This window comes from Adiantum capillus-veneris, chromosome 10, assembly GCF_014529385.1.
Source record: "Adiantum capillus-veneris isolate H3 chromosome 10, ASM1452938v2, whole genome shotgun sequence".
Taxonomy (NCBI): Eukaryota; Viridiplantae; Streptophyta; class Polypodiopsida; order Polypodiales; family Pteridaceae; genus Adiantum; species Adiantum capillus-veneris.
The window spans coordinates 154,218,697-154,245,188 of record NC_140940.1 but is presented as its reverse complement, the minus strand read 5'-3'; the positions used below and the strand labels follow the sequence as shown (position 1 = coordinate 154,245,188).

Here is a 26,492-nt window from a genome sequence, read left to right as displayed (position 1 = left end):
CTAAAGAATCAAAGATATCATCTTCTCACAAGAAGATAAGTCTTGATGTTTCTATATTACATTGAGATCCTCATGCTGTGGAAAGTATATGGACTATATCTCCAAGGATTTTCCGACATTATTCCCTTTCGCTTGGAGAAAAAGCAGAGAATCATCAACAAACATTTTAATAAGCAGTTGTTTACCACTCTAGATTTGAAGCCCTTTAATTTCTCCTCTTGTAGCTACTTGCTCCAACGTAGCAATTAGAGGGTGGGTGCAGATTGTGAATCGGGCTACTACCTCATCCAAGTTGTGTCCAACTATTGGACGGAGTCCCATAATGGTTTCTCACTAACGGGATATCATAGTGAATCCACATGTAAAAGATTCATCGACTGTTAACCTCAAAACCCTAGGATTATAGTTAGATATGTTACCCACCTACATGTGTATGAAGGACCTACGAACTCATATTAAAGATATGCTTATGAAACTACAGATTGCCAAAGGGGTTCTTGATGGCAAGGTAAAGATGTTGCTGGAGAGTAATGCTACAAGTAGCAAAAGACCAAAGACAAGAATGAATCTTGAAGAATAGGAAATGAAGTTGAAAAGTCATTTCCATTGGGTTCGAATCAGATGATGCAATAGGAAAACTAGATTGTAGTGAACTTCATAGGATTTGTACCAGATTCTCAAGTCCTTGTGTATGCATTGCCTCCTAAGGAAGCATATTTGTCTCACCTCTTTCCAGCTTTATACCCAAAGTACACTGAGCCAACTAACCAACAAAGGTATATCAAGATGTTTGATGACCTAACGGATTGGTATGAGAGAGCCGCAACAAAATGGACTGCCTGGAAAGACATTCTACATGAAGCTCTGAAGAAGAACCATGTAGATGATTTGCAAGATGCTGTGCAGATGTTTCAGTTGAAGATAGGACAGTGTCATATGCAAATTAGAGAACTGATAAAAATAATCAATAAACTTCTACAGCTAACAGTTGAGGCCTCAAAGATCCCAGAGAAGGAACTGGCCAATAAAGCTGCATTAATACCCCAATTTAGAAAAATGACTGAAGTACTATTCAGAGCTCAAATTAAAGCTGATCAACCTCTATCTCAAGGATTGATTCACATTGCTCCGGTTTTTCATAAGCTAGCCAAGGCTCGATTGACCAGAGACAGACAAACTCTATATGATGCAGACATCAAAAATTGGAATAATTTGATGCCCTATAAAGTCGAAGTGCTAATTGAAAGGAAGGAACAACTAGAAGAGTGAGAAACTGAAGACAAGTTTGAGAAGAGCACAAGTATGCTTTGACATCAAATTGCAGCATTAGCATGTGCTAAAATCAAGAACCAAGAAGTCACCTCAAGACAAGAGTTGCAACTTGTTACCATATACATGTGGTAGTGATGTGTGTGAACACACTAGGAGCGCCGGGACATTTTTTCCCGCTTTAGGAGGTTTTTCCCCCCGAGCATTGTATATACGCCCATCACTCTAGGGCTATTTATCTTTCCATTGCACACTAAGTAACAAACTCTCTATTGTGTGCCTTGAGCTTCCTTCGTCTTCTCCTAGCTGTGCACGTTTCTCTGCAACCCTAATTCCAACAATTGGTATCAGAGCAGGTTATATCCTCCCGGGCTTAGTCGCCAGCTGCTCCAACACACGCTTACAGTGAGGTTTGGCGAGCAATCGTAGATCGACAAATATTTCGAGAGAACTCTCAGAGCTCAATCTGCTCAGATTCCTGATTCGAGCTCATTTCGGCCTCCGTTTCCACTATAGGCAGGTCTGCACATGCTATTTTGTCATTTTGTGTAGAATTTTTGTCAGTGCCATTTTCTGCATAACAAGTGCCTTACAGTCTTCTACGGTTTGTGCTATATAGCACGTGTTGTTCCCGCCTCGTTTCTCCTCTTTTCGGGCAGTTTTCACATCATACGCAACATTTACCATGGTTGCCAACACCATAGATGTGTTCAAGATGTTTGCTGCTGAGGACAGGTTGGATGGGGACAATTACCCTATGTGGGCTTACATGATGCAACATGTTCTTGTGTCAAAGGGCATCTGGAATATTGTGCAAAGCATTGATGTACGTCCTGGTTCTGAGGATGCAGGAGATGTTGAGGATGTTGCAGGTCTTGCGCCAAGGATTGCTGCTATTAGAGTTGTTTTGCCTACGGTAGAACGAGCTCGTTGGGATGTAAAGGATACGCAGGCTCATGCAATGATTGTGTTGTTTGTGAAGCACACCATTGTTCCTCACATCCGTTCAGCAAAATTTGAAAAACAGGCTTGGGATATGTTGGCTGGTCTTTATGTAACTCGCAATGAGGCTAAAATTGCTTTGCTGCGTAAAGAGCTGGAGTCGAAGATTATGTGTAACATGTAATGGCCTAATAACTTGTGTGTAGCGGAAATGAGCATGAACATAGTGGGCATTTCATTAGAATAGATTCCTAATGAGAATTACAAGAGTGCTTGGGTGGAGAGAGCAACAAAAAGCATAACACCTAGTTAGATAGCATCGACAATACTTTAAAAAGAGAGAGAAATTAAGATAATGACAACAGTTGAGGACCAGATTTGCATGGAGCCGGTCCCCCCTCCAAAAGGCTTTGTATTATGGTTTCTCCCATCAAGAGAGACATTATACAATACAATTCTTTGTGTTCCTTCAAGACTAGCTAGTGCAATGAAGATGAAAGCTTCATGCACTAAGCAAAACACTTAGCAAACACAACTTGAATTATCCCCGTTCCAGGCCCAAGACCTCACACACCTTCGAAGATGGTGAGAGCTAGCAGGGTATGAGAGTAGATTGAGAGGAAGAAGGAGTATCTTACATGAAAGATGTACATCTCCTCACATAATCACTCATATTAGCATAGCTTTAGCTTAGTAATTAGCTTGGTAGAGGAGATGAGCATGCATTGAAGCTTGGCTCTTGGTTGGATTTGCATCCACATGCCAAGAGTGTGTTGATGTAGGCTTATATCTCACAAGCTTGGAGTAGGTGATGAGCTCTCCATTAAAGCTTGGGAAGAGATAGTCTTCTCTTTCTTCACACATGAGATTGTGTGAGTGTGTGTGTGATAATGCCTTGCAAAAATCAGCCCCCTCTCTCTCTTGGGCGAGCCCTCTTGCTATTTGCTCTTGTTGAGACCTCATTGGCTCTCCCCAAGTCAAGCCAATGACTATTAAGCAGCATAAGTGATAACCTTCTGACATGTGTCCCCCTTTCCCCTTTTGTGAGAGCTTTAGGTAATTAAATAATTAAACTAAACTCTCATTGGACCCCTTTGCCTCCTGGCCAATAGGAATCAGGCAAGCCATTGGGCTCCTGAATGCTCATTGGACCCCTTGTGAGACTGCCCAATAGTCTTCTAGGAGACTTAATTCTCATTGGTTTCTTTTATTAAATGTTTTTAAATTAATTAAACTAGATTTACTCTAGCTTAATTCTCATTGGTCCACTTCAAGGGTCATCCAATAGAAACTGGGCATACCTTGTGGGCATCTGGCCTAGGGAGTTGACATGTGTCCCTCATTCCCTTTGTGTAAAGGGATCCTGTGTGTGTGTGTGTGTGGCTTTCTCTCTCATCCCCTAGAAGAAGGGCTCGCCCCCTCCCATGTAGGGATATGTGTTGACTTTGGAGAGCACACAAAGCATCCAATTCCCCCTAAGCTTTAACCCTTTGGACACAACCTTTGAATTTTGGAACCTTAGCATTTTGGAAGTCTTAATGGGCTGAACCTTAGGGTCTTTTTGGCCCATTGTTGCACATGGCTCTTTTGCAGATGGCCCCCCTTTGGATCCCTATTTTCCCTCCTTTGGATCCCTACTGTGGCCGGTCTGCTAGCTTAACCAATATTCTAGCCTTTTCTCCCCTGGCACTTCCCCACATTAAATGATCAGTTTAATATGAGAAAATCATTTAGGAGAATTAGATATTGATTATTATGACATTACCTCTCTCTTGAAATCATAGTCCTCCTCGACTATGGTGTAGAGAAGATAAAGCATATTCATGAGTCCTTTTCTTAGCGGGTAGAGGATGCCTATGTTACCCTACGACATCATTCCACAATGGATGACTAGTCCATTTGGCGCTTGAGAGCCTTAGGCTGCCGCAAGCATGTCTGCACATTAGTCCTATCAGTCTTGCATAATAGAGTGACAAGCTCTACTTGGTGTTTGGGAGACGTCGTCTCCGCAAACTTGATCTAAGGATGCATACTACTTCATTTTTGTGCACAATAAAGAAAAAGAAAGTCTTATAAGACAAAAAATTTGTTCATTTTTAACATTTTGTACATTTGCTTACGCTTGGGAAGCATTGTAAGCATTGACAAGGTGTAGGTTATCCTTTAATTGTATGCCTTGCATCCATCTAGCATCTTCAAAAGGATAATTCTTAAACTTAATAAGATATCGTCGAATAGTCTTACCGCCTCTTAGCACCTTGTCTTCATGTCAGAGAATGGACTCAGGCTGTAGCACCTCCTCTTGGTCCTCGATCTCCGGCGGCTCTTCAATAGTTGGTTTTTGAGGTGGCTCTCCTTTGTAAGGCTTTAATAGGCTCATATGGAAAGCATTGTGGATGAGCCAATGATTGGGCAACTTGAGTTGATAGGCCATCTCATTGATTGGCCTAAGAATCTGAAAGGGACCATAGTACCTTTTTGCTAGTTTAGCATAGTACTTTTGGTGGCCCGTAGGATTCTTGCCCGTCGTGTGCCTTAATCGAGCCTTGGGAAACTTTAACAAGACCCAATCGTTTTCTTTAAAGGCTTCGGCTCAGCAGTAGCCTTTTGCCTTTGCTGTGAGATAGAGATAGCATCCTTAATCTTTTGGAAATATTCTTGTAGGTCTCGGCTATACTCATCTGCAGCGAAGATCTTCCCATGTACCTTAAGTAGCAAGGGACTTTTTGATCTTCCCTCAATTACCTCGAAAGGTGCTTTTCCCGTGGAAGTATGTACAGTGTTATTGTAAGCATACTCCACTAAGGGTAAGTACTTCTCCCATTGGGATCTTTGATCTACTTCCGTTACATAGGCTTTTAGTAGATTGAGAATGGTTAGGTTAGCTATTTCACTTTGGCCATCCGTTTGTGGATGATAGGCCGAAGAGAAGTTTAGCCTTGTCCCTAAATTCTCAAAGAGACCCTTCCAGAAATTACTGGTCATTCTAGGATCTCTATCCGACACTATGGACATTGGCAAGCCATGGTACTTGAAAATTTGTGAAATGAAGAGGGTTGCCATTTGATGGGCTTTGATAGTCTTTTTGACAGGTATAAAATCAGCTTGTTTACTGAACCTGTCTACTATCGTCCATATTCCCGTATTCCCATGGATAGAATTAGGCAATCCAAAGATAAAATCCATGGATATGCTCTCCCATGGTGATTTAGGGATTGGCAAGGGTTGAAGCAATCCAAGTTGCTTCCCTCTATCAAATTTTGTCTTTTGGCATACCACACATTTTGAAACATACTCTTGTATGTTCACTTTCATGGTAGGCCAATAGAAATATGTTTCAATTCCCTTTAAGGTAGACTGAATCCCTCTATGCCCCGCATAAGGTGGAGCATGAGATTCATACATTACTTTCTCACATAGTGAGTTAGTAACGCATAGTCTATTGCCATAGAGAAGATAACCATCTTGTAAGGTAAATGGTTCTTCTTTCTTCCCTAATGCAAGGGCTGAAATCACATCTCTAAAATCGGGATCAATAGCGTACTCATCTATCATTGAAGATAGATCATGGTGAGTTGCTATGGAAACCGCATTCACTCTCGGCCGTCTTGAGAGTGCATTAGCTACTTGATTATGCTTGCCAGCAATGTGAGCAATATGAAAATGAAATTGCGAAAGGAAATTTGCCCACCTCATTTGTTTGTCGGAGAGCTTGGTCCGCGTCATGAAGTACTTAAGACTTTGGTGATCCGTTCGTAGAATGAAAGGAGTCCCCAATAAATAGTGCTTCCATGAGTCTAAGGCATGTAGAACTGCAAGGAGTTCCTTTTCATATATGCCTAGAGCTTGCTCAACAGGGTCGAGCCTTCATCTCTCATAGCCTATGGCATGCCCTTCTTGGAGTAAAACAGCTCCAAGGCAATCACCACAAGCATCACATTGGACCTCAAATGGTTTTGAGAGATCCGGTAGTGTAAGCACAGGTTGAGAGATAAGGCTTTCTTTAAGCATTTCGAAAGCATTGTTCTCCTCAGCAGACAATACCCTTCTCAACTAACTCATGCACTTGCCGCATAATCTCCTCTTGTTGAGCTTGAGAAACTCTATAAGGAGGTTTGTTAGGCGGTGAACTTCCTGGAAGAAGTTCGATTGCATGGTCATCATAACCTCGTTTAGGAGGTAGCTCACAAGGGATGTCGTCAATAAAAACATCTTGAAACCCCTTGAGAAAATTGGATAATTCTAATTCCTTTTGGTTGCTTTTATTTTCTTTTGCTAAAGCATTAGGTTCATTTTGATAGTCTTTAACAAAAATCATGTACACGGAAATAGAGCTCTTTATTGACTTGTTGAAAGCTGGTGTATGTACAATGGGGATAGTGTTACCCATTTCCTTAGCATCTATATACATGTCTTTTTCCCTGAACTTAAAGGAGATTCTCCTTTCAGGAAATTTAACATCGGCAGCCAGGCGGTCAAACCATGGTGCCCCTAGGATTACATCGTCATGCTTGAGAGGAGAGATAAAGAAGTCCTCTTTGTCCACATAGCCTTGGACATGAAGCCTCAATTTCCCAATTAAGGGAGTGACTGAAGCTTCTTGCCCCTTGAAGGCACTGTCTGCGGGTAGGACATCTCGCATCTCGTAGGATTGTATGCCTAGCTTGGTGGCTAACTCCATAGATATAAAATTGTGAGTAGAACCAGGGTCAAAGAGAATAAAAGCATCATGTTCTCTTACCTTTCCCCAAGCATGGCATAGAGGAGATCCTTTGTGGTGAGTTTGGTGAGTCTCCTCCTCTTGGATTTCAACCAAAAAATCTCTAGGAGGATCTTGGCGGTTGTTCTTTTGGGGACAAGCGCGGTACACATGCCCTTGTTCGCCGCACTTGAAACACCGGTTATCCTTACGATAACGCTCAAGCTCTTTAGGAGAGAGTTTATTCTTACCTTTGTAAACTCCCTTCTCTTTAGCTTTGTTGGAGTTGCCCTTAGGAGACTTTTGGACATTGTCCTTCCCCTTAGGCTCATTGGAACCCTTGTTTTCCGGGGGCTTATTATTTCTTTTTGCCCCCGTTTGGAAATTGATTCGAGAGGCGACCATAGTATGGTGTATTACCGCCGATATGGTACGTGGCCTTTGGGAGTTGACATACTCCGCCATTTCTTGGGTTAAGCCCGCACAAAATTGTTGCTTTTTCTCTCCAAAATCCAGCTTTTTGAAGACAGTGGCTTTGAGTTGTAGGTCCCAAAACTTGTCTACATATTTGTGGATGGATTCATTGGGGGAGAGCTTTAAGCTTCGCCATTCGGTGAGTACTTTGTCTTTTGCATCGGTGGCCAAAAACTGCTTCATAATGGAAGCTCTTAAAGCTTTCAATGTTCGTGGAGCTTCACCATTGGCTCGTAGGCTAGACCACCATTGTCTAGCGGACTTTTTGAAAGTGCATAGCTACATGGCGTAGCTTAGAGGACTCCGTGAAGCCCTCATGTCCAAACGCCGCATCGAATTGCTGGATAAAGGCCAAGACTTTGTCCGTAGCACCAAAGGTGCCATCATAACTAAGGAAAGAGATGCTCTTCCCTCCCTCTTTGAATTTCTTCAGCTTGGACGACCTCTTCCATGCGGCATAGGATTTCCTATGGCCTCTTCTTTTTGATGGTTCAAAGGTTGCACCATCACTTTCTTCAGAAGGTGAAGAATTTGAAGAAGGTGGAGAAGAGGGTGACCTCTTTCTCGCCTTTTTCTTGTCTTGATCTTTGTCGTCCTCACCATCACTTTCATAAGAGGAAGAGGATGAAGAAGATGGAGAAGAGGGTGTCCTCTTTCTCGCCTTTTTCTTCTCTTGCTTTTTATCATCCCTCTTGAATTGTGGTGAGGAGAAGAATGCGATGGTATTCTCCGCTTTGGTGGTGATGGAGAGCGTTTAGCCCGCCGTCTTCGTGGAGCCATCTCCGCCGAGGTGGCCGGAGACTCGCTTCTTTCTCGTTCCTTCGGTGGAGGCTCTTGAATTCTCCTTTGGGAAGGAGATGCATCATCAAGAAGTAAATTGTTGAGCCCTTCATATGGATTCTCTTCTTCTTCCTAAATCGGAGAGAGATCTCTTTTGGTAGTCTCACAAGGAGGCTTCCTAGGTGTTCTCTCGTCATGGTGATGAGCTTGGAGAATCCCGTGAGCACAGAGCTGCCGTTGCACTTCACTTTGGAGAGATGGATTGCCCATGGCTTGTTGAAGCCTAGAAACAAGATAGTTAACAAGCATTGAAGCATCATTAGTAGCTTGCTCATGAGCAAAATCAAAGTTATCAACATTAATTTCACTCTCTTTACTATTGTCAACCATTCTAACAACTTTTAGGTGTAAACTTTTTAGGTTCCTTCAAGACTAGCTAGTGCAATGAAGATGAAAGCTTCATGCACTAAGCAAACACATAGCAAACACAACTTGCATTATCCTCGTTCTCAGACCCAAGACCTCACACACCTTCGAAGATGGTGAGAGCTAGCAGGGTATGAGAGTAGATTGAGGGGAAGAAGGAGTATCTTACGAGAAAGATGTACATCTCCTCACATAATCACTCATATTAGCATAGCGTTAGCTTAGTAATTAGGTTGGTAGAGGAGATGAGCATGCATTGAAGCTTGGCTCGTGGTTGGATTTGCATCCACATGCCAAGAGTGTGGAGATGTAGGCTTCTATCTCACAAGCTTGGAGTAGGTGATGAGCTCTCCATTAAAGCTTGGGAAGAGATAGTCTTCTCTTTCTTCACACATGAGATTCTGTGAGTGTGTGTGTGTGATAATGCCTTGCAAAAATCAGCCCCCTCTCTCTCTCTCTTGGGCGAGCCCTCTTGCTATTTTCTCTTGCTCCAGCCGTATTGGCCATCCCCAAGTCAAGCCAATGACCATTAAGCAGCATAAGTGATAGCCTTCTGACATGTGTCCCCCTTTCCCCTTTTGTGAGAGCTTTAGGTAATTTAATAATTAAAATAAACTCTCATTGGAGCCCTTTGCCTCCTGGCCAATAGGAATCAGGCTAGCCATTGGGCTCCTGAATGCTCATTGGACCCCTTGGGAGACTGTCCAATAGTCTTCTAGGAGACTTATTTCTCATTGGTTCTTTTATGAAGTGTTTTTAAATTAATTAAACTAGATTTACTCTAGCCTAATTCTCATTGGTCCACCTCCAAGGCCATCCAATAGGAATTGGGCACACCTTGTGGGTATCTGGGCTAGGGAGCTGACATGTGTCCCTAATTCCCTTTGTGTAAAGGGAGCCTGCGTGTGTGTGTGTGTGTGTGTGTGTGTGTGACTTTCTCTCTCATCCCCTAGAAGAAGGGCTCGCCCCCTCCTCTTGCTATTTGCTCTTGTTGAGCCCTCATTGGCTCTCCCCAAGTCAAGCCAATGACTATTAAGTAGCATAAGTGATAGCCTTCTGACATGTGTCCCCCTTTCCCCTTTTGTGAGAGCTTTAGGTAATTAAATAATTAAACTAAACTCTCATTGGACCCCTTTGCCTCTTGGCCAATAGGAATCAGGCAAGCCATTGGGCTCCTGAATGCTCATTGGACCCCTTGTGAGACTACCCAATAGTCTTCTAGGAGACTTAATTCTCATTGGTTTCTTTTATTAAATGTTTTTAAATTAATTAAACTAGATTTACTCTAGCTTAATTCTCATTGGTCCACTTCAAGGGTCATCCAATAGAAACTGGGCATACCTTGTGGGCATTTGGCCTAGGGAGTTGACATGTGTCCCTCATTCCCTTTGTGTAAAGGGATCCTCTGTGTGTGTGTGTGTGTGGCTTTCTCTCTCATCCCCTAGAAGAAGGGCTCGCCCCCTCCCATGTAGGGATATGTGTTGACTTTGGAGAGCACACAAAGCATCCAATTCCCCCTAAGCTTTAACCCTTTGGACACAACCTTTGAGTTTTGGAACCTTAGCATTTTGGAAGTCTTAATGGGATGATCCTTAGGGTCTTTTTGGCCCATTGTTGCACATGGCTCTTTTGCAGATGGCCCCCCCTTTGGATCCCTATTTTCCCTCCTTTGGATCCCTACTGTGGCCGGTCTGCTAGCTTAACCAATTCTTTAGCCTTTTCTCCCCTGGCACTTCCCCACATTAAATGATCAGTTTAATATGAGAAAATCATTTAGGAGAATTAGATATTGATTATTATGACATTATGCATGAGGAAGATGATATGGACACTTTCCTTGCTAGTGTCAAGGATATCAATAAGCAACTTATTTTTGCAGGTGAAGTCATTTTAGACAAATCCCTTGTGCAGACTGTTCTTGATGCCTTACCAGATTCTTACGAGATTTTTGCTAGTACTTGGAGACTTATGACCCAAGGAATTCCTGAAGTTGTCAAGTTTGATGCATTATGCACATTGCTGTTGCAAGAGTCACTTTTCAGAAAAAACAGGACGAGACAACGTGCAGTTGAACATGCTTTTATTGCTTCTCAAAGAAAGGGTGGTAATAGCAATGATGCCACTTCTTATGGTTCTGCTGCGAGTGGCAAAACTTCTGTTCCCAATGCTTTTGCTGGCAGCACTTCGTCTGGCAATTCTGGTGATAACGGCAAAAAGAAGATGCGTTGCCATTATTGTGAAGCTAATGATCACTTGATCAAGCAGTGTCCTAAGTTGAAGGCAAAAGAGGCTAAGAAGAAAGAAGGTGGTTCCACTACAACTGCTGGTTCCACTACAAATGCAGCCATTGTTGAGTCTTCTGTAAAAGGAGACTGTAATACTGATGTTGATGCAGAATGGGCTTTTAGCGCAGAGTGCACTTACAATCCTGCTGTCCATGATGCATGTTTGTCAGTTGCTGCAGATTACATGTCTGGTATCTCGACAATGGTGCTACAAAGCACATCACCTCAATCATGAATTGTTCACCTCTCTCGAGTTTGTCCCTCATGGGAATTCAGTCACTTGTGCCAACAATGCCTCTTATCCGGTTCAGGGAGTTGGAAAGATTGTGCTTACTGATGCTAATGGCAGTTCTTTCACACTTGTTGATGCACTTTATGTACCTGGGATCAAGAAGAATCTTTTGTCTGTATCCGCACTTGCTAGACTTGGACTTATAGTCAAATTTGTGGATGACAGATGTACAGTTCATGATCTTAGTTTTGGTGATGAAATTGTTGCCCTGGTCTTTTGTGCCGTGGGCTGTATAAGCTCACTTTGTATGACAAGTGTGGACAAAATTTTGCAAATGCCGTTGCAGATTCAAGGGCTATTTCAGATGCAAAACTTTGGCATGCACGTTTTGGTCATTTGAATTTTGTCAGTTTGCTGCGTTTGCAAAAATCTGATATGGTTGCTTCTTTGCTGCCTCTTGAAGCACCTATCAAACATGTTTGTGAAGGCTGTATTTTGGGTAAGATGTAGCATTCTAAGTTTCCAAAGGATGGTTCAATTTGGGCGACATGTAGGTTGCAGCTTGTGCATAGTGATGTTTGTGGGTCCATGCAAACTCCGTCCTTGGGCAATTACCTTTACTTCATGACTTTCATTGATGATTACTCCACGCATGCATGGGTATTCCCGCTTAAAGCGAAGTCCGAAGTTTTTATGTGCTTTAAACAATTCCTGGCTATGGCTGAAAATGTCTCGAAATGTACTATGGGCACCCTCCGTTCCGATCGAGGAGGGGAATATATGTCTCATGAATTCAATGCATTTCTGGCTAGTCGTGGGATAAAACACCAATGTACAGTGCCTTATACACCTCAACAAAATGGTTTTGCTGAGAGGAAAAACAGGTCACTTATGGAAATGGCACGATGTATGGTCAAAAGTCAAGCTTTGCCGTATTCTTTTTGGCTCGAGCCCATCATGTGTGTCACTGAAGTACTAAACAGGTGTCCAACGAAAGCTTTGCAGTCTATTACTCCATATGAATCATGACATGATAGAAAGCCTTCTATTGAGCACATGCGTGTTTTTGGCTGTTTGGCATATGCTTTGGTGCCACAAACACATCACAGAAAATTTGTTGATAAGGCTGTCAAATGTATTTTTGTTGGTTATACTGCTGAAAGCAAAGGTTACAGGTTGTATCATCCGCAAACAAAACGTATTCTGGTTTCACGGGATGTAGTGTTTGTGGAAGATTCTGTTCACCCCTTGCTGTCATGTACAAGAGACAATAATGTAAGCTCACAGGACATTTATGACACTTTGTTGCCTCTTTTCAGTGGTGGAAATATGGATGTAAGTTCCAATGAGGCAAATGTACATCCTATCGGGGTGTCTGAAATTGTTATAGATCAGTTTATTACTAATGCAGATGTACATGATGTACTTGATGAGGAAAGGGCTGAAATGAGCAGACTAGAGGTATGCCAAAATGGCTGGTGCACACTTTGCGTGGCACTAAATTGGATGCACCTTTGTCTAGTCGTACTCGTTCGGGCTCTCGCCATGCATCTTATGCATCAGATTGTTATGCTTTGGCTGTGTCTAGCTTACATGATGTTGATGAGCCTCTGTCTTTTGATGAAGCATATAATTCAGAAAATTGAATGGCTACCATGTAGTCAGAATACGATGCACTTATAGAAAATGACACATGGACTTTATGTGATTTGCCTCCTGGAAAAAAGGCCATTGGTACGAAGTGGGTTTACAAGTTGAAATGCAAGGCGAATGGTGAAATCGATCGCCATAAGGCTCGACTTATTGCAAAGGGCTATGCACAGCAAAAAGGCATAGATTATGGAGAGACTTTTGCTCTCACTTGTCGTATGACTACTGTGCATTTTCTATGTGCATTGGCAGCTCATTTTGGTTGGGATGTCCATCAATCAGACATTGTTACTGCTTTCTTGAATGGTGACATATTTGAAGAAGTTTATGTAACGCAGCTTCACGGTTTTGTCAGAAAAGGATAAGAGGACAAAGTGTGCAGATGTAAGAAGGCTTTGTATGGGTTGAAGCAATCTCCTCGTGCTTGGTATGAGAAAGCTGACACTCATTTGGTCAAACGAGGATTTCGTAATAGTCCAACAGAAAGCTCATTGTATGTAAAGCGTGAGGGTGATGTACTTCTCATTGTGGTTCTTTATGTCGATGATTTGCTGATTACTGGACCAAATGAGAGACATATTGCTGAATTTAAGGCTAATTTGAATGCTACTTTCAAGATGAAAGATTTGGGCCTGTTGCATCATTACTTGGGTATACAATTTAAGTAGTGTGACGGTGGTATTGCCTTGTGTCAGAAAAGTTACTTAGAGACATTGCTATGTAAGTTTGGACTTGAGGATTGCAAACCTATTGCCACTCCCATGGAAACAAGTTTGAAGTTGAGTCTACATGATGCTGGCGATCCTGCTGATGTCACTCTTTATCAAACTGCTGTGGGGGCTGCCTCATTTATGTATGCAACATGAGGCCGGATATTCAGTTTACAGTCTCACAGGTCAGCAGATTTATGCGTAGCCCAGGGTCTAAGCATTGGCAGACTGTCAAGAGGATTTTCCGCTACCTTAGTGGCACTTTACATCTTGGCTTGTTTTATCCCAAGGGGGGATCATTGCCGCTAGACTTACATGCTTTTTCGGACTCAGATTGGGCTGGTTGTTTTGACACGCGAGTGTGTACAAGTGGTTTTTGTTTCATGCTTGGCAGTTCATGTATATCATGGTTGAGCAAGAAGCAACCTACTGTGGCCACTTCGAGTTGTGAGGTTGAGTACAGGGCAGTCTTCACAGCTACTGTTGAGTGTGTATGGCTCAGACGCCTTATGGCTGATTTGGGTGTTGGACAGGACACTGCCAACACTATCTATACTGGCAGTCAGAGCGCATTGGCAGTTGCGAGGAACCCAGTTTTTCATGCTCGCACAAAGCACATTGAGGTGCATTACCACTATGTCAGGGAGAGGGTCTCAGCAGGAGAGATCAGCTTGGCTTATGTGCCAACACAGGACAACCTTGCAGATCTTTTCACAAAGGCATTGTCTTGCGAGAAGCTTGAAGCTTTCCGCAAAGCTTTGGGCTTACTCCCCTTTTTGGACTGATCATGTCCTAAGGGCATGGCACTTCCCTTTACTCATGTGCCAGCTCTCGTTCACCGCATCACTCCAGGGGGGATTCGTTACCATATACATGTGGTAGTGATGTGTGTGAACACACTAGGACCGTCGAGGCATTTTTTCCCTCTTTAGGAGGTTTTCCCCCCCGAGCATTGTATATACGCCCATCACTCTAGGGCTATCTATCTTTCCATTGCACACTAAGTAACAAACTCTCTATTGTGTGCCTTGAGCTTCCTTCGTCTTCTCCAAGCTGTGCGCGTTTCTCTGCAACCCTAATTCCAACACAACTTTCAAGCTTCTAACAAACACTACACATTGCTAGTTAGACACACACATTAGTGCTTAGTAATTATGGTTAACAACGTCATCAGATATAGCACAATAAAAAATCATATACACACAAATGCACTAAGCATGAGATTGTCACTTACCCTTATGGGGACATCCATATTAAGGGGGACTCTAGGAAGTAATAGTCATCCGCATGAGTGAATGCACGAGGAGATGCTACTAGTTTGTATTAACTATGTAAATGAACAAACGTGATAAAAATGTGTGGATGCAACTATACGAGCACGTCTTTGTGTATCAAGCCATGGTGTATAACTCACGACATTGTGTGTAATAAGTCTTTTGTCTCTCTTTCTCTCTCTAATTCTACAACCTCTTTCTCTTAGCAACAAAGCGCCCAATTGCAATATCTTTGTGAGGGTCAAGGTCCTACAAGGAAACCCTCATTGGCTTGCATACACCTTTTGCTTTCCACCTCCTACTTCTTATGATTTTGGAAATTGGCGAGCAACCTAGAGCCGAACTGATGCGTTCATCGCCGGGTTACTTGCATAGTTTGAAACATCGAACCAAACTGCTACCTCAACGACTACGTCCTTACCTAACATATTCTTTTTGTGTGAGGACAAAGTCACTAATTATAGATGCCAATGTAGAAGGGTCCCTAGAATAGAAAATGAAAGAAGCAAAACGAATGTTTCTCCGATTGGAAGAGAAATCATGGGAGGAAGAGCGGGAGTGTAGAGAGGGTGAAAGAAGGACATTGATATGTAGATCGTGAAAGAAACATGTGTAGCAAGATTATATGGCAATGGGGTGCTGTGATTCTTTGAGGTGGGAACAGGAGAGTTCAGAAGCTACAGTAGCCTCTTTGAAAATAGCTTAGCCAAGTGGCGAGCTAAGGTATGAAAGAGTCGAGGGCTTAGTTAGAGAGATCGAGATGAAGCCGTGATCGAGTGAGGATGAAGCGCCACGGCATGGTGCTTGGGATTTGCCGGAAGCTGGCGCGAGGAGCAATCACGTGGCCGACCCCCAACTCCCATATAAATCACAAGCACCATAAACTTATCATATAGAAAACTTTTTATATAGATATGTACATATGTGTGCGTGTGTGTGAGAGAGAGAGAGAAGAAGAAGAAGAAGAAGAAGAAGAAGAAGAAGAAGAAGAAGAAGAGAGTTTTAACGTCGTAGGAAACTATCCCGAGAGAGAGAGAGAGAGAGAGAGAGAGAGAGAGAGAGAGCAGAGAGAGAAGGGGGATCGATACTTCCCTCTTGCCCTTGCAAGTGATCGCGCAATACTAATTATGCCACCACCATCACACATTCCTGTTGGGCACATGGAGGTGCATGAAGCAGAAGTAGGTTGCAAGTACTATGATGGACACAAGCTGCATGAGAATGGCCACTGCAATATTGACATGGAGCCGAGCATGAGAATGCATACCTCCTTCATATTGCTCTACTATATATAAAGCCCACGAACGTGACTCTGCTATTCATGCTCATATTGCTGCTTCATGTTCCTCACCAAATTACAAGCTCATTAAGTATAAAGATTCTAAGCTTTCAGCGATGGACAAGCGGGCTGACATGCGTGTTCCTGCGTGTGTGTGTATATATATATATATATATATATATATATATATATATATATATATATATATATATATATATATATATAAAGAGAGAGAGAGAGAGAGAGAGAGAGAGAGAGAGAGAGAGAGCCCTTTGTTTGAATGGCATGGCACTGGTAACTATGAGCTTCCACACTACAAGAGGCTATTCATATTAGCGACGCTCACACAACGACGCTCAAAAAAAAAAATCCCGGCGTCGCTATGAGCGTCGCAAATTTACTTGTAAATTTGCGACGCTCATAGTGACGCCGGCTGGGCTAAAAAAATAACAGAGAGCGCCCAAAAAGTCAGATCTCAGATCTGAGTTTTTCGGCGCCCTCAAGCAAGGAGCAGGTAACGCTCTCCCTCTCTCTCTCTCTCTGTCTCTCTCTTTCTTCTCCACACACACACACACACACACACACACACACACACACACACACACGAGGACAGGAAGGAGAGCCATGTATACTCCTTCCCTCTCCTCACTCTCATGTTCCCTTCCCCTCTTTCTCTCTCCCTCTCTCTCTCTCTCTCTCTCTCTCTCACACACACACACACACACACATAATGTTTTTGAGAGAGAGAGAGAGAGAGAGAGAGAGAGAGAGAGAGAGAGAGAAAGAGTACAAACATAAACAAAAACGCACACACACATACATAAACAAAAAATGCACACACACATTGAGAGAGGAAAAGAGAGAGAGCATGCATAAACAAAAAACGCACACATTGAGAGAGGAAAAGAGAGAGAGAACATGCATAAACAAAAAACGCACACATTGAGAGAGGAAAAGAGAGAGAAAATATGTATAAACAAAAAAACGCACACACATTGAGAGAGAAAGAGAGAGAAACTAATTTAACGTCGTAGGAAACTAATTAAAATTAAAAGACCTAAAGATCTAACCGACGAGGAGTTGAACTCAAGACCTATTATTCAAGAGGGAAATGGCATAACCAATCTATCATACTTGGCATGGGTGATAGAAAGGTTATACCATTTATCTCTTTTTATTGGCACACACATCCACACACGCGCACACACACAAGAAGAAGAGAGTCATAACGTCGTAGGAAACTATCATAAAAGACGTTAAAGATTAGGTTAGATGTAGACTTACGTTAAATTAGATTTAGGTTTATTTAAGTTAAATTAGATTAGATTTAGGTTTATTTTTAGTTAGATTTACGTTTATTTACGCTAGATTTAGATTTACGTTATATTAGATTAGATTTAGGTCTCCATAGACTGCGATGCCTGCATGAAGCGGGCGAAGAAAGCCCTCAATGGAATATAGGGTATTGCTGCCTTCACTCATGGTGGGCTCCGTCAATCCAAAAGTACTGGTGAAATGTCTTTAGAAGATAGGGAAGAAGGTGGATCTTCAGGGCGGCAAGAGTCACTACATCCCCGACAATGACCATCTAGACAACCTCTAGTCATTCAACAGCAACTTCAAAGTTAGTAACAAGAGCAAGAACGGTCCAAAGGGCCAATTGCTATCGTCAGATGTGGATGGAGATGAGGCAGCGTCACTGCCGGAAGTTAACTCTCACATCTTTAGTGATGAGAATGCCAACTCTTGCCGAGTTATGTGAAAAATTATGTGTTAAATCAGTTTTAAGGTTCTTATAATCCCTGTTAGTTTAGTTCTTTGTTTTTAATATAACATAATTTACGTTAGATTTAGATTTATGTTATATTAGATTAGACTTAGGTTTATTTAGGTTTATTTAGGTTTACCCACACACACACACACACACACAAAAGAAGAAGAGAGTTTTAACGTCGTAGGAAACTATTCCAAAAGACGTTAAAGATTAGGTTAGATGTAGACTTACGTTAAATTAGATTTAGGTTTATTTTTAGTTAGATTTACGTTTATTTAGATTTACGCTTATTTACGTTAGATCGAGTCCACGCAAGAATTACTTACGGTTTAGGGTTTAGAGTTAGACGAACAGTGAAAAGATCTACTGTGAAAAGATGTTAAGATGCTGTGAAGTGCTACAGCTAGAGAAGAGGCAAAGGGGTTTTGTCCACTACATGCAGTATCATGTAGACGTGGGTCTGTAGATTTTTTGTACCCACAAATATAGGTATTGACCAATAAAGACGAGATTATAACCCGGTGGTTCTGATCTCCGTGCACCTCTAGACCGAGGTGTGCGGGGATGGGACATGACTAGAGAGAGAGAGAGAGAGAGAGAGAGAGAGAGAGAGAGAGAGAGAGAGAGAGAGATAAGACAAAGAATGCCAATAGAATATTAAATTTGTTGTCCAGGTTATAAGATTTTTATCCTCATTATGAGTAGTGACGAGGATGTGGGACCGTCCAACCGAAACACCTATCTCTCAACGAGGGTCTTATGTCCTTGTAATCAATGCAAGCATGCTGTGCGACGGACAAGACGTGTTTCTTTGCAGCACGTTCGTGAATTTGGCGAGTTCGATCCATCTATTATAGATCGAGTTGTTGCCAATTATAACTTGTCGGACTCTGACGCTGGCCAACAAGCAGCAATCTTGCAACCCAATAGACGTGTTCGCAGGCGCTTTGGTCAAGCAGCATATGTGAGGCCACAAGATGTAGCCTCTGACAGCTCGGGGGATGATCATGTAGAGCACATTCCCAACGAGGCAATGTTTGAGCCTGAGATTGATGAAATGATCGAGACGATCATGGATTCAGAAAGGCTTATCTATGATGATATGAAAAGTGAAGCCGATACGCCATTGTATAATGGAGCACGTATGTCTAGATTGAAAGCACTCCTGGTTCTTCTCAACATGCAGGCAAAGTTTGGATGGAGTGACACTAGCGTCACAGCGCTTTTCAGGTGATCTATTACAATTAGTTTACTTTAATAAAACTCTAAATGTATAATGATCTGATAGATTTTTACACGACTGTAGCGTATTTTTATGTTGTGTAGATTGCTTAAAGAGCACATACTACCAGCTGACAATGTGATGCCAGATTCCCGAGATGAAGCAAGAAAGATTTTGCGAAACTTAGGGATGGATTACAATTCTATCCACGCTTGTCCTAATGACTGCATTCTTTTCAGAGGGGAATACATAGACATGGAGAAGTGTCCGAAATGTGATTCCGAAAGATATCGAGTAGATCTCCACGGGACAAAAATTCCACAAAAGGTTTTGCGACATTTTCCTCTGCTTCCTCGCATTAAGCATTTCTTCGAATGTAAGTCCATGGCCGCCCTAGCATCATGGCATGAGGAGAATAAATCTTCGGATGGTGTGCTACGAATTCCTGCAGATTGCGCAGCCTGGAAACATATAGATGGAACATGGTCGGATTTTGCCAGGGAAGCTCGAAATTTGCGCTTAGGCCTGGCTATGGATGGCGTAAATCCATTTGGTCAAAGATCAACATCTTACAGTGTATGGCCCGTTGTCATCGTCAACTACAACATTCCCCCGTGGTTGACTACGAAGAAGGGGTACCTATGGCTAAGCTTGATTGTGCTAGGGCGATATAAAGTGGAGAATATGGATGTGTATCTTCATCCACTATTGGAAGAGCTACAACAATTGTGGATTGGCATAGAGGTGGTGGATATGAGCCGACACACAAGACGACGGAATGCTTTGATCAGAGGCATTCTAATGTGGACCATGCATGACTATCCCGGGCTAACAGAATGCTCAGGTGATCTATTGACACTCCTCACTCAGACACTGTAAATCTTGTTTTTTCCCATAGTTGATCTATTATCATGTGTATACATGCAGGGCTTCAAACAAGCGGATATAGAGCATGTGTCACATGTGGACCTAGACTGAATGCACGTAGGGCGCCCTCACTGAAGAAGCAAATCTACGAAGGTCATCAAGCGTATCTTCCAGAGAATCATGTGTTACGCGACGGCTTTTTGGGAAGAGAGCCACCAAGGATGTCTGCACAAGTATGGTTAGAGCAGAAGAAGATGTGCGATGACGGATTGCCTCCAGGGATGAAGAGACTATCTCTATGGTGCGAGTTACCAAACTGGCCCCGACTCATGATCAATCACTTGCTCGATCCAATGCACATATTCAAGAATGTGGGTAATCTACTATGGGACCATCTGACCGGCAAGAAAGATACTTTGGGAGCCAGAGTTGACCTTAGAAATGTGGATCGTATGGAGCAATATTGGCCGCAAATAGCGTCTGATGGATCGATAAAACTCCCTAAAGCACCATGGATTTTCATAGGAGCCCAAGAACGCAAAGTAAAAGAGACCATTCGATCTTTGCGGACCCCCACTGGCGTAGTGCACTCGCTCCGAACGTGTTTTACTAAAGAAGGAAAGCTTACCGGTTTGAAGTCACACGATTGGCATAAAATGTGTCAGGTACGTTCATAGTGGACTTTAATATCATTGCATAAAATGTGGACTTTAATATCATTGCTGCACATACTTTACAGTTTATTTTACCGGTTGCCATTGAGGGATGTTTGTCTCTCGACATCCGTAACACAATCTACAAACTTGCAATGCTGGTGCAATGGATCTCACAAAAGGAGATCAACGTAGACTCCATACCATTCGCCAAACTAAATGCTGCGGAGCTTGTGTGCATGTTTGAGAAACATTTTCCTACTACCATGCTAACAATTCAGGTGCATCTTCTTGTTCACATAGTTGATGAGGTGGAAATAGCTGGCACAGTTCATTCTAGATGGATGTTATTCTTAGAACGTTTCATGAAAACGCTTAAGACATATGTGCGTCAAAAGGCATGTCCGGAGGGTAGCATGGCAGAAGGTTGGTTGGTATCAGAGTCTCTAGTGTACATTGGAGAGTGGCTAGATGGATTTGATAAAGCTCGGGACACGCTATGGCGAACCATAGATGATGAGTGCATATCTGGGATTGTCATGTGCAATCTCGGTGTTGAGAAGAAGACGACGGAAGATCTAGAGGCTAAAATCAACCGATTTTGCATGCTTCACAATCCAGTGATGCAAAAGTGGATTTCACAATATGAGGATGCAAAGCAAGAGCGACAAAGGACACGAATTGAGTGGAGACGGGGAAGATGACCACCGATGCACTATCCGACGGTTCTGGAGAGCCTACCAACATTCATGAGCTTAAGATGGTTGCACAACCAATTGAAAAGCGCACAACAATGCGGTGACGAAGTGACGGAGGAAGAGTGGGAGTACTCTCGGGGTTGCGCGACCAAGGTAAGTTTGCAATGTACGACTAGCTAGTGACTTTATTTCTAAACGTTTGAACGGCCACTCATAATCTTTGTTCGTTGTAGTATAAGTCATACACAGCAGCATGGTGTAAAGGTCGACATTTTACGGTGGAACGGATCGACAAAAAGCGTTTTACTCAAGATTGTGGAATAATGGCAAAATTTGAACAGTCTAGTCGACGACGTTCCTCTGATGCAGATCCTGTGGTGGCAGAACTCACTTACTTCGGCACGCTACAAGAGATTTTGAGGATCGATTACAGAGGATTTTTTGTCGACTTGTTCGACGTGCAATGGTTCAAGATAATCATGGAGGGTCGCAACGCTACTGTGCGTAGAGGAGAGTCTGGTTTTCTTGAGGTGGATTCTACTAAGAAATGGACTGACCTAAGAGACACTTTCGTACTACCCGAGCATTGCGAACAAGTAAGTATGTAAATAGTTAACATCCCCCTTTTACAAGTTATGTGCTTGAAAGCTCTCATGTAAGTTATGTGGCTCTGGCAGGTAATATTTCATCCTACAAAGTCTACATCAAACTGGTGGTACGTCATAGAGGTAGCCCCTCGTAGTGCAAGGACGTATGAAGGCTACCATGTGCCAATCACAACGGCATCAATGGAGGAGATCAGAGAAGATGCTCAATCAGAAGCCGCTGCGGTGGTGCCAGACGAGCATCAAGATGCTACTACTCTATATGGGGTGCATGCAGAGGAGCTACAAAATGAAACAGAGGATATGTGTTTAAACGGAGAGCTCTATATAGATATAGGAAGTTATGCTGAGTTATGCGAGGATGAGAGAGAGATCTCTTAAAGCCACAAATATTGTATTTGAACAATTTTGCTCCGTGTTGTAAAAGCTCTGGCTCTCTAAGTACCTTCCATGGTGTATAACGCTCTTTTCTACTCACGCTCACATCTTTTGATTGAAAATTCTGAGTTTTCGACTTGCCTCTTCTATCACTCAATTCATTGCGTCATTGTATTCATATGCATCATTACGTCATTGTATTTAATGGTCTTTGCGTCATTGTCTACTCTATTCATTCAATATTAAGTTTAAATATTCGTGTGTTTAATGCAGGTATGGATGATGAGGAGTTTCTTTCTTCTTTGTCACCGCAGCAGAGACAGTGGTACGTGGAGCGTCATCGCTCTGGCGCATCATCGCGCGTTCCTACTCCATCCGCATCTCCCTCTCTTTCGGAGCATTCGGCGCGCTCCGAAGCTTCGGTGTCGACGAGACGAGCTTCACACTCGTCTAGACACCGGCGCTCTAGTGGTGGCGGTGGCGGTGGCGGTGGCGGTTGTTGTGGGGATTCCGCCGCCGATACCTCTACACCGCTTCGTGTTCGACGAGGCTCTTTATCCTCCCCTTCTTTGCCTGCCCCCACACAAGCCACAACATCGCCATCTACGCCAAGTTTTGCGCGGCTGACTGTTCCTAGCAGCTACACACCTCTACCTACTCCGCCAGGAGCCACCCCACTCGACACTCCTCGCTTCGGGGCCTAGACGCCGGTGGAGACACCTGACGTCCGTACCCCCATCGACACGCCGCTAGAGACCCCTGCCGGGACACCCAGGTTCACGCGTCACCGGCCAGAGGGCTTGCCTTACTCCGTCGACTTGAGCGGCGGCATCATCATGGATGATGACGGCAAGAAGGTGATCTCGCGCATGCGTGGTCTTTGCTCTCAGCTGTTTAGACACTACATACTAAACAAATGGAGTGAAGTACCAAGTGATTTAAAAAACAGAGTCATCAGCATACTTCATGATGAGTTTCCCGTTCCAACACGGGATCAGCGCTTTAATGAAGACCTGATGAAGATTCGAATGCGCGAATACTGCAAACACAAGCGTTCCGAAGTGCAAAAAGCAATCAAGCATGGGTGGAACAGGCCAGATTGGCTGGCCAAAGAAGATTGGAAGAATGCGAAGAAAGCAGTGCGCGAGAATCTCGACAAGTGGAAGCAACAAAAGGATGCAGCCAGAGCGCGAGTAGAGGCAGGGAGCTCGCACCACTTGGGGAGCGGTGGATGGGCATCATTTGAGGCCGATTTTGTAAGTGTTTTCGCATTGCTCTTTATGTTCGATAGTTTAGGGTTTATGAGTTTTTTAATTCTAACATAATGAAATCTTTGTATGTTTTGACAGTGGTCGATGACAGGACGTGATCCCACACCGTACGAGCGCGAGTACGCAGGCAGAAAGGGCTTAAACGCCCTGATGGACATTCTCAGTTCTCGCGGCGGCATGGTTAGTATCAGGGTTTACTCTTTTCTATTTTTTGTATTGTTTTATAAATGTCGTTATATGTTTATACTTACTGAAAGCTGTCTTATTGTCTTTTTTTGCAGAATCCGACAGATACGCCGCTTGGACGCGATGAGACGTCTGACTAGACGACGTCAGTTTAGCCGCAGCTAGATAGCATTAGTTTAGGGTTTCTCATAGCTTATGTATCATGAGACGGATTTTATACGTCTTTTTGAACCATGTATATTATTACATTTGTCACCGCAGTTCATTTTGCCAATCAATTCTTTATGCCTATGATGTTGTACAATTGTCATTATTACATTTGCCAATCAATTCATTTTGCCTATGATGTGTACAATTGTCAATTTTACGCTTGTCAATTTTGCAAACAATGCGTCTTGTGGGTGACTATTTTGGGTCTATTATCTACCCTTGCACTTTTTTTAAAAAGTGAATCAAGTACAATATGCTTGATGGGTGGCAGGGCATTCAATGCCCTGTCACCAAAAAAAATTTCTCTCGGACGTCGCTATAACCGTCGCTATTTATGGCTCTGGAGCGTCGCTATAGACTTCTGTGTAAACGTCGCTATGAGCGTCGCTATATAGCGACGCCTATAGCGTCGCATATAGCGACGCTCTCGTAGCGACGCTATTAGCGACGGTTTTAGCGACGTCGGGGGTTATAAAAACCCAGTGTATTTCCGTCGCCAACAGCGTCACAAGAGCACACAACCTCTTGTAGTGCCAGCATGTTGTCTTTAGCAGGCACTCAAAAGATTCTTTCATAGTGAGGACATAATTACCCTTCAATGGGATTTTCAAATGATATGCTTAATAAAACTGGAGTAGGGGGTACCAGCTGGCGTTAATTCCGTAAAAAAGCGGAATCTCAATTGATGCCAAGCAATGCAGCGGACGATTGACACACGAGGCAGGGCTGTGAGACGTTAATTCCATAAAAAAGCGGAATCTCAATTGATTCCAAGCAATGCAACGGACGATTGACACACGAGGCAGGGCTGCGAGGCCGCAATCGAGGCAGAGCTGTGAGCGACAGACGAGCCTGCAGAGGGCACAAGCGAGACAAGGGAGTCGACACCAAACGGCCTGGCTGCTGTGGGGGCGTAGACGACATTTAGTATTTTTTTCTATGTGTGTGCGACACTTTGTAGCAATGAAACTGGAGTGGCGGATTGGCTAGCAGAGTACCTTACGAGTGATACTTCTGCAGGTCGTGCATGTTCGAATCTTGAGTAACCCTTTTGTAGAGAGAGAGAGAAAGATAAGAGTTATGAATTTGAAGACCTGAGGCAATGGAATCTAGAAGAATCTCACAATGAAACGAATATAATACCAACGCTGCCAGTAGGTACATGAGTTGTGTTGTTGTCAAGATAAATACTCGCAGATTGCTAACTATATATGGTAACAAAATGTCATACGGAATTTCTACTTAGAGAGACAGAGAGAGCGAGAGAGTGTTTTGGAGAGGGAAGTAGCAGTACCTGTAAATACCCGGGTGGATAATGATCTGAATGCGGAATTTGTTGTCAAGGCGGACTTGGTCGATGGCGCCCTGCACACTACGCGAGTGACCATGCCCGCTCTGGTCTACCACCAGCACGCGCACCGGCCTATGATGCGCCGGGTGTAGTTGCGCATGCGTCATCGCGAACAGCCCCTCGTAAATGCGGCCCAACAGCCCCCTTCCTCTTCTCCCCTCGCCGCTGCTGCTCGTGTTCATATTCTGCATATAATTGCCCTGCACGTCTCCCACCAGACGTCGATGTTGCTCCCAGCTACTGCTCCAGTACGGCCTTAATGTACGCCTGCTCCGATCCCTCACATCGTCCCTAGGCCTAGTTTCACTGACCATGACCTGCGGCCATGTCGATATTAAGCTCTCCTCAACTTGCCCCCCTCCTTTAAATATATCCGTGTCGTTAAATTGAGGGCCCCAATGACGACTCCAATATCTTCCAAAGCTCATCGCTCCCTTCATTTCTTTAGTCTTGCTGCTATTACTATATTCTCCACTCCGCCCTAGTAGTCTCATCGTCTGATCATATTGAAATATAATTAGCTGTGACCCCCCACCACCATCTCTGTAATTGGCCTCTTCCCCTTTAGCTAAGCATGCAGCCCAACAGTATCCGGCCCATTGTAGCACCATCATCTTCACTCCCAACCTCATCATCATGATGCTCAGTACCGTACTCTTCATTCAAGGTTTGTACTACTTTCTATCACTATTCAACTCACTATAAAAAGCGTTTTGCAAAAGCTGGGAATACATTAAAGTGGCCAGGAGTTGCACTAATTGTAGCTTTGCGTTATGTTCAGCGTCGTGATAGCCAATCTCACAGGGTATTTGGATTGCATCACACACGCTACTTTCAAAAAATGCACCATCCAAACAAAATCGAAAGATATAGAAAGAGAGAGGGAGATCAGACGCAGAGGGCAGGGCCCATCGCTGTGGCATTTTTGAGCTTTACGCTGAGGGAAGACTAGGAGTTAGGTAGGCCAGTCGGTCGTTTTGTGAGCCCGACTGTGAGAGAGAGAGAGAGAGAGAGAGAGAGAGAGAGAGAGAAGCGGACATAAATGAGGATATTCCTCCTCGATGCATTTTTTAATTTCGTGCAAGCCAGTAGGCAGTAGACATCGTGAGAGAGAGGGAGATCAGAGTGGGCTTCGAAGCCAAGTTACAGTGACTTATGAAACACCGTGCTTCAAAATAGAATTCATACGATTAGCCCTCGTAACCACCTTATGTTCCACTTTACGTACCCTTCCCTCCACCCCACAAGATTATAGAT

The 26,492-nt window shown here is 43.4% G+C and overlaps 1 protein-coding gene and 1 long non-coding RNA gene across 3 annotated transcripts in view; one reads left to right on the top strand and one right to left on the bottom strand.

Moving 5' to 3' along the window:
- Positions 1 to 26,143, bottom strand: part of LOC147449900 (putative pectinesterase 53) — a 56,320-nt gene extending 30,177 nt beyond the window's left edge. The window contains exon 1 of one of the 2 annotated variants that reach the window (XM_086522246.1): positions 25,179 to 26,143. In XM_086522246.1, the coding sequence (XP_086378372.1) occupies positions 25,179 to 25,897 (719 nt within the window). In that variant the 5' untranslated portion in view covers positions 25,898 to 26,143. The remainder of the gene's footprint in view (positions 1 to 25,178) is intronic. The other variant, XM_086522244.1, reaches the window with a different exon arrangement.
- Positions 23,380 to 23,906, top strand: LOC147449901 (uncharacterized). The gene is made up of 3 exons (XR_015189485.1): positions 23,380 to 23,473; positions 23,567 to 23,668; positions 23,770 to 23,906. It is a non-coding gene; the product is annotated as an uncharacterized LOC147449901 (long non-coding RNA).
- Positions 26,144 to 26,492: the final 349 nt, after the last annotated feature.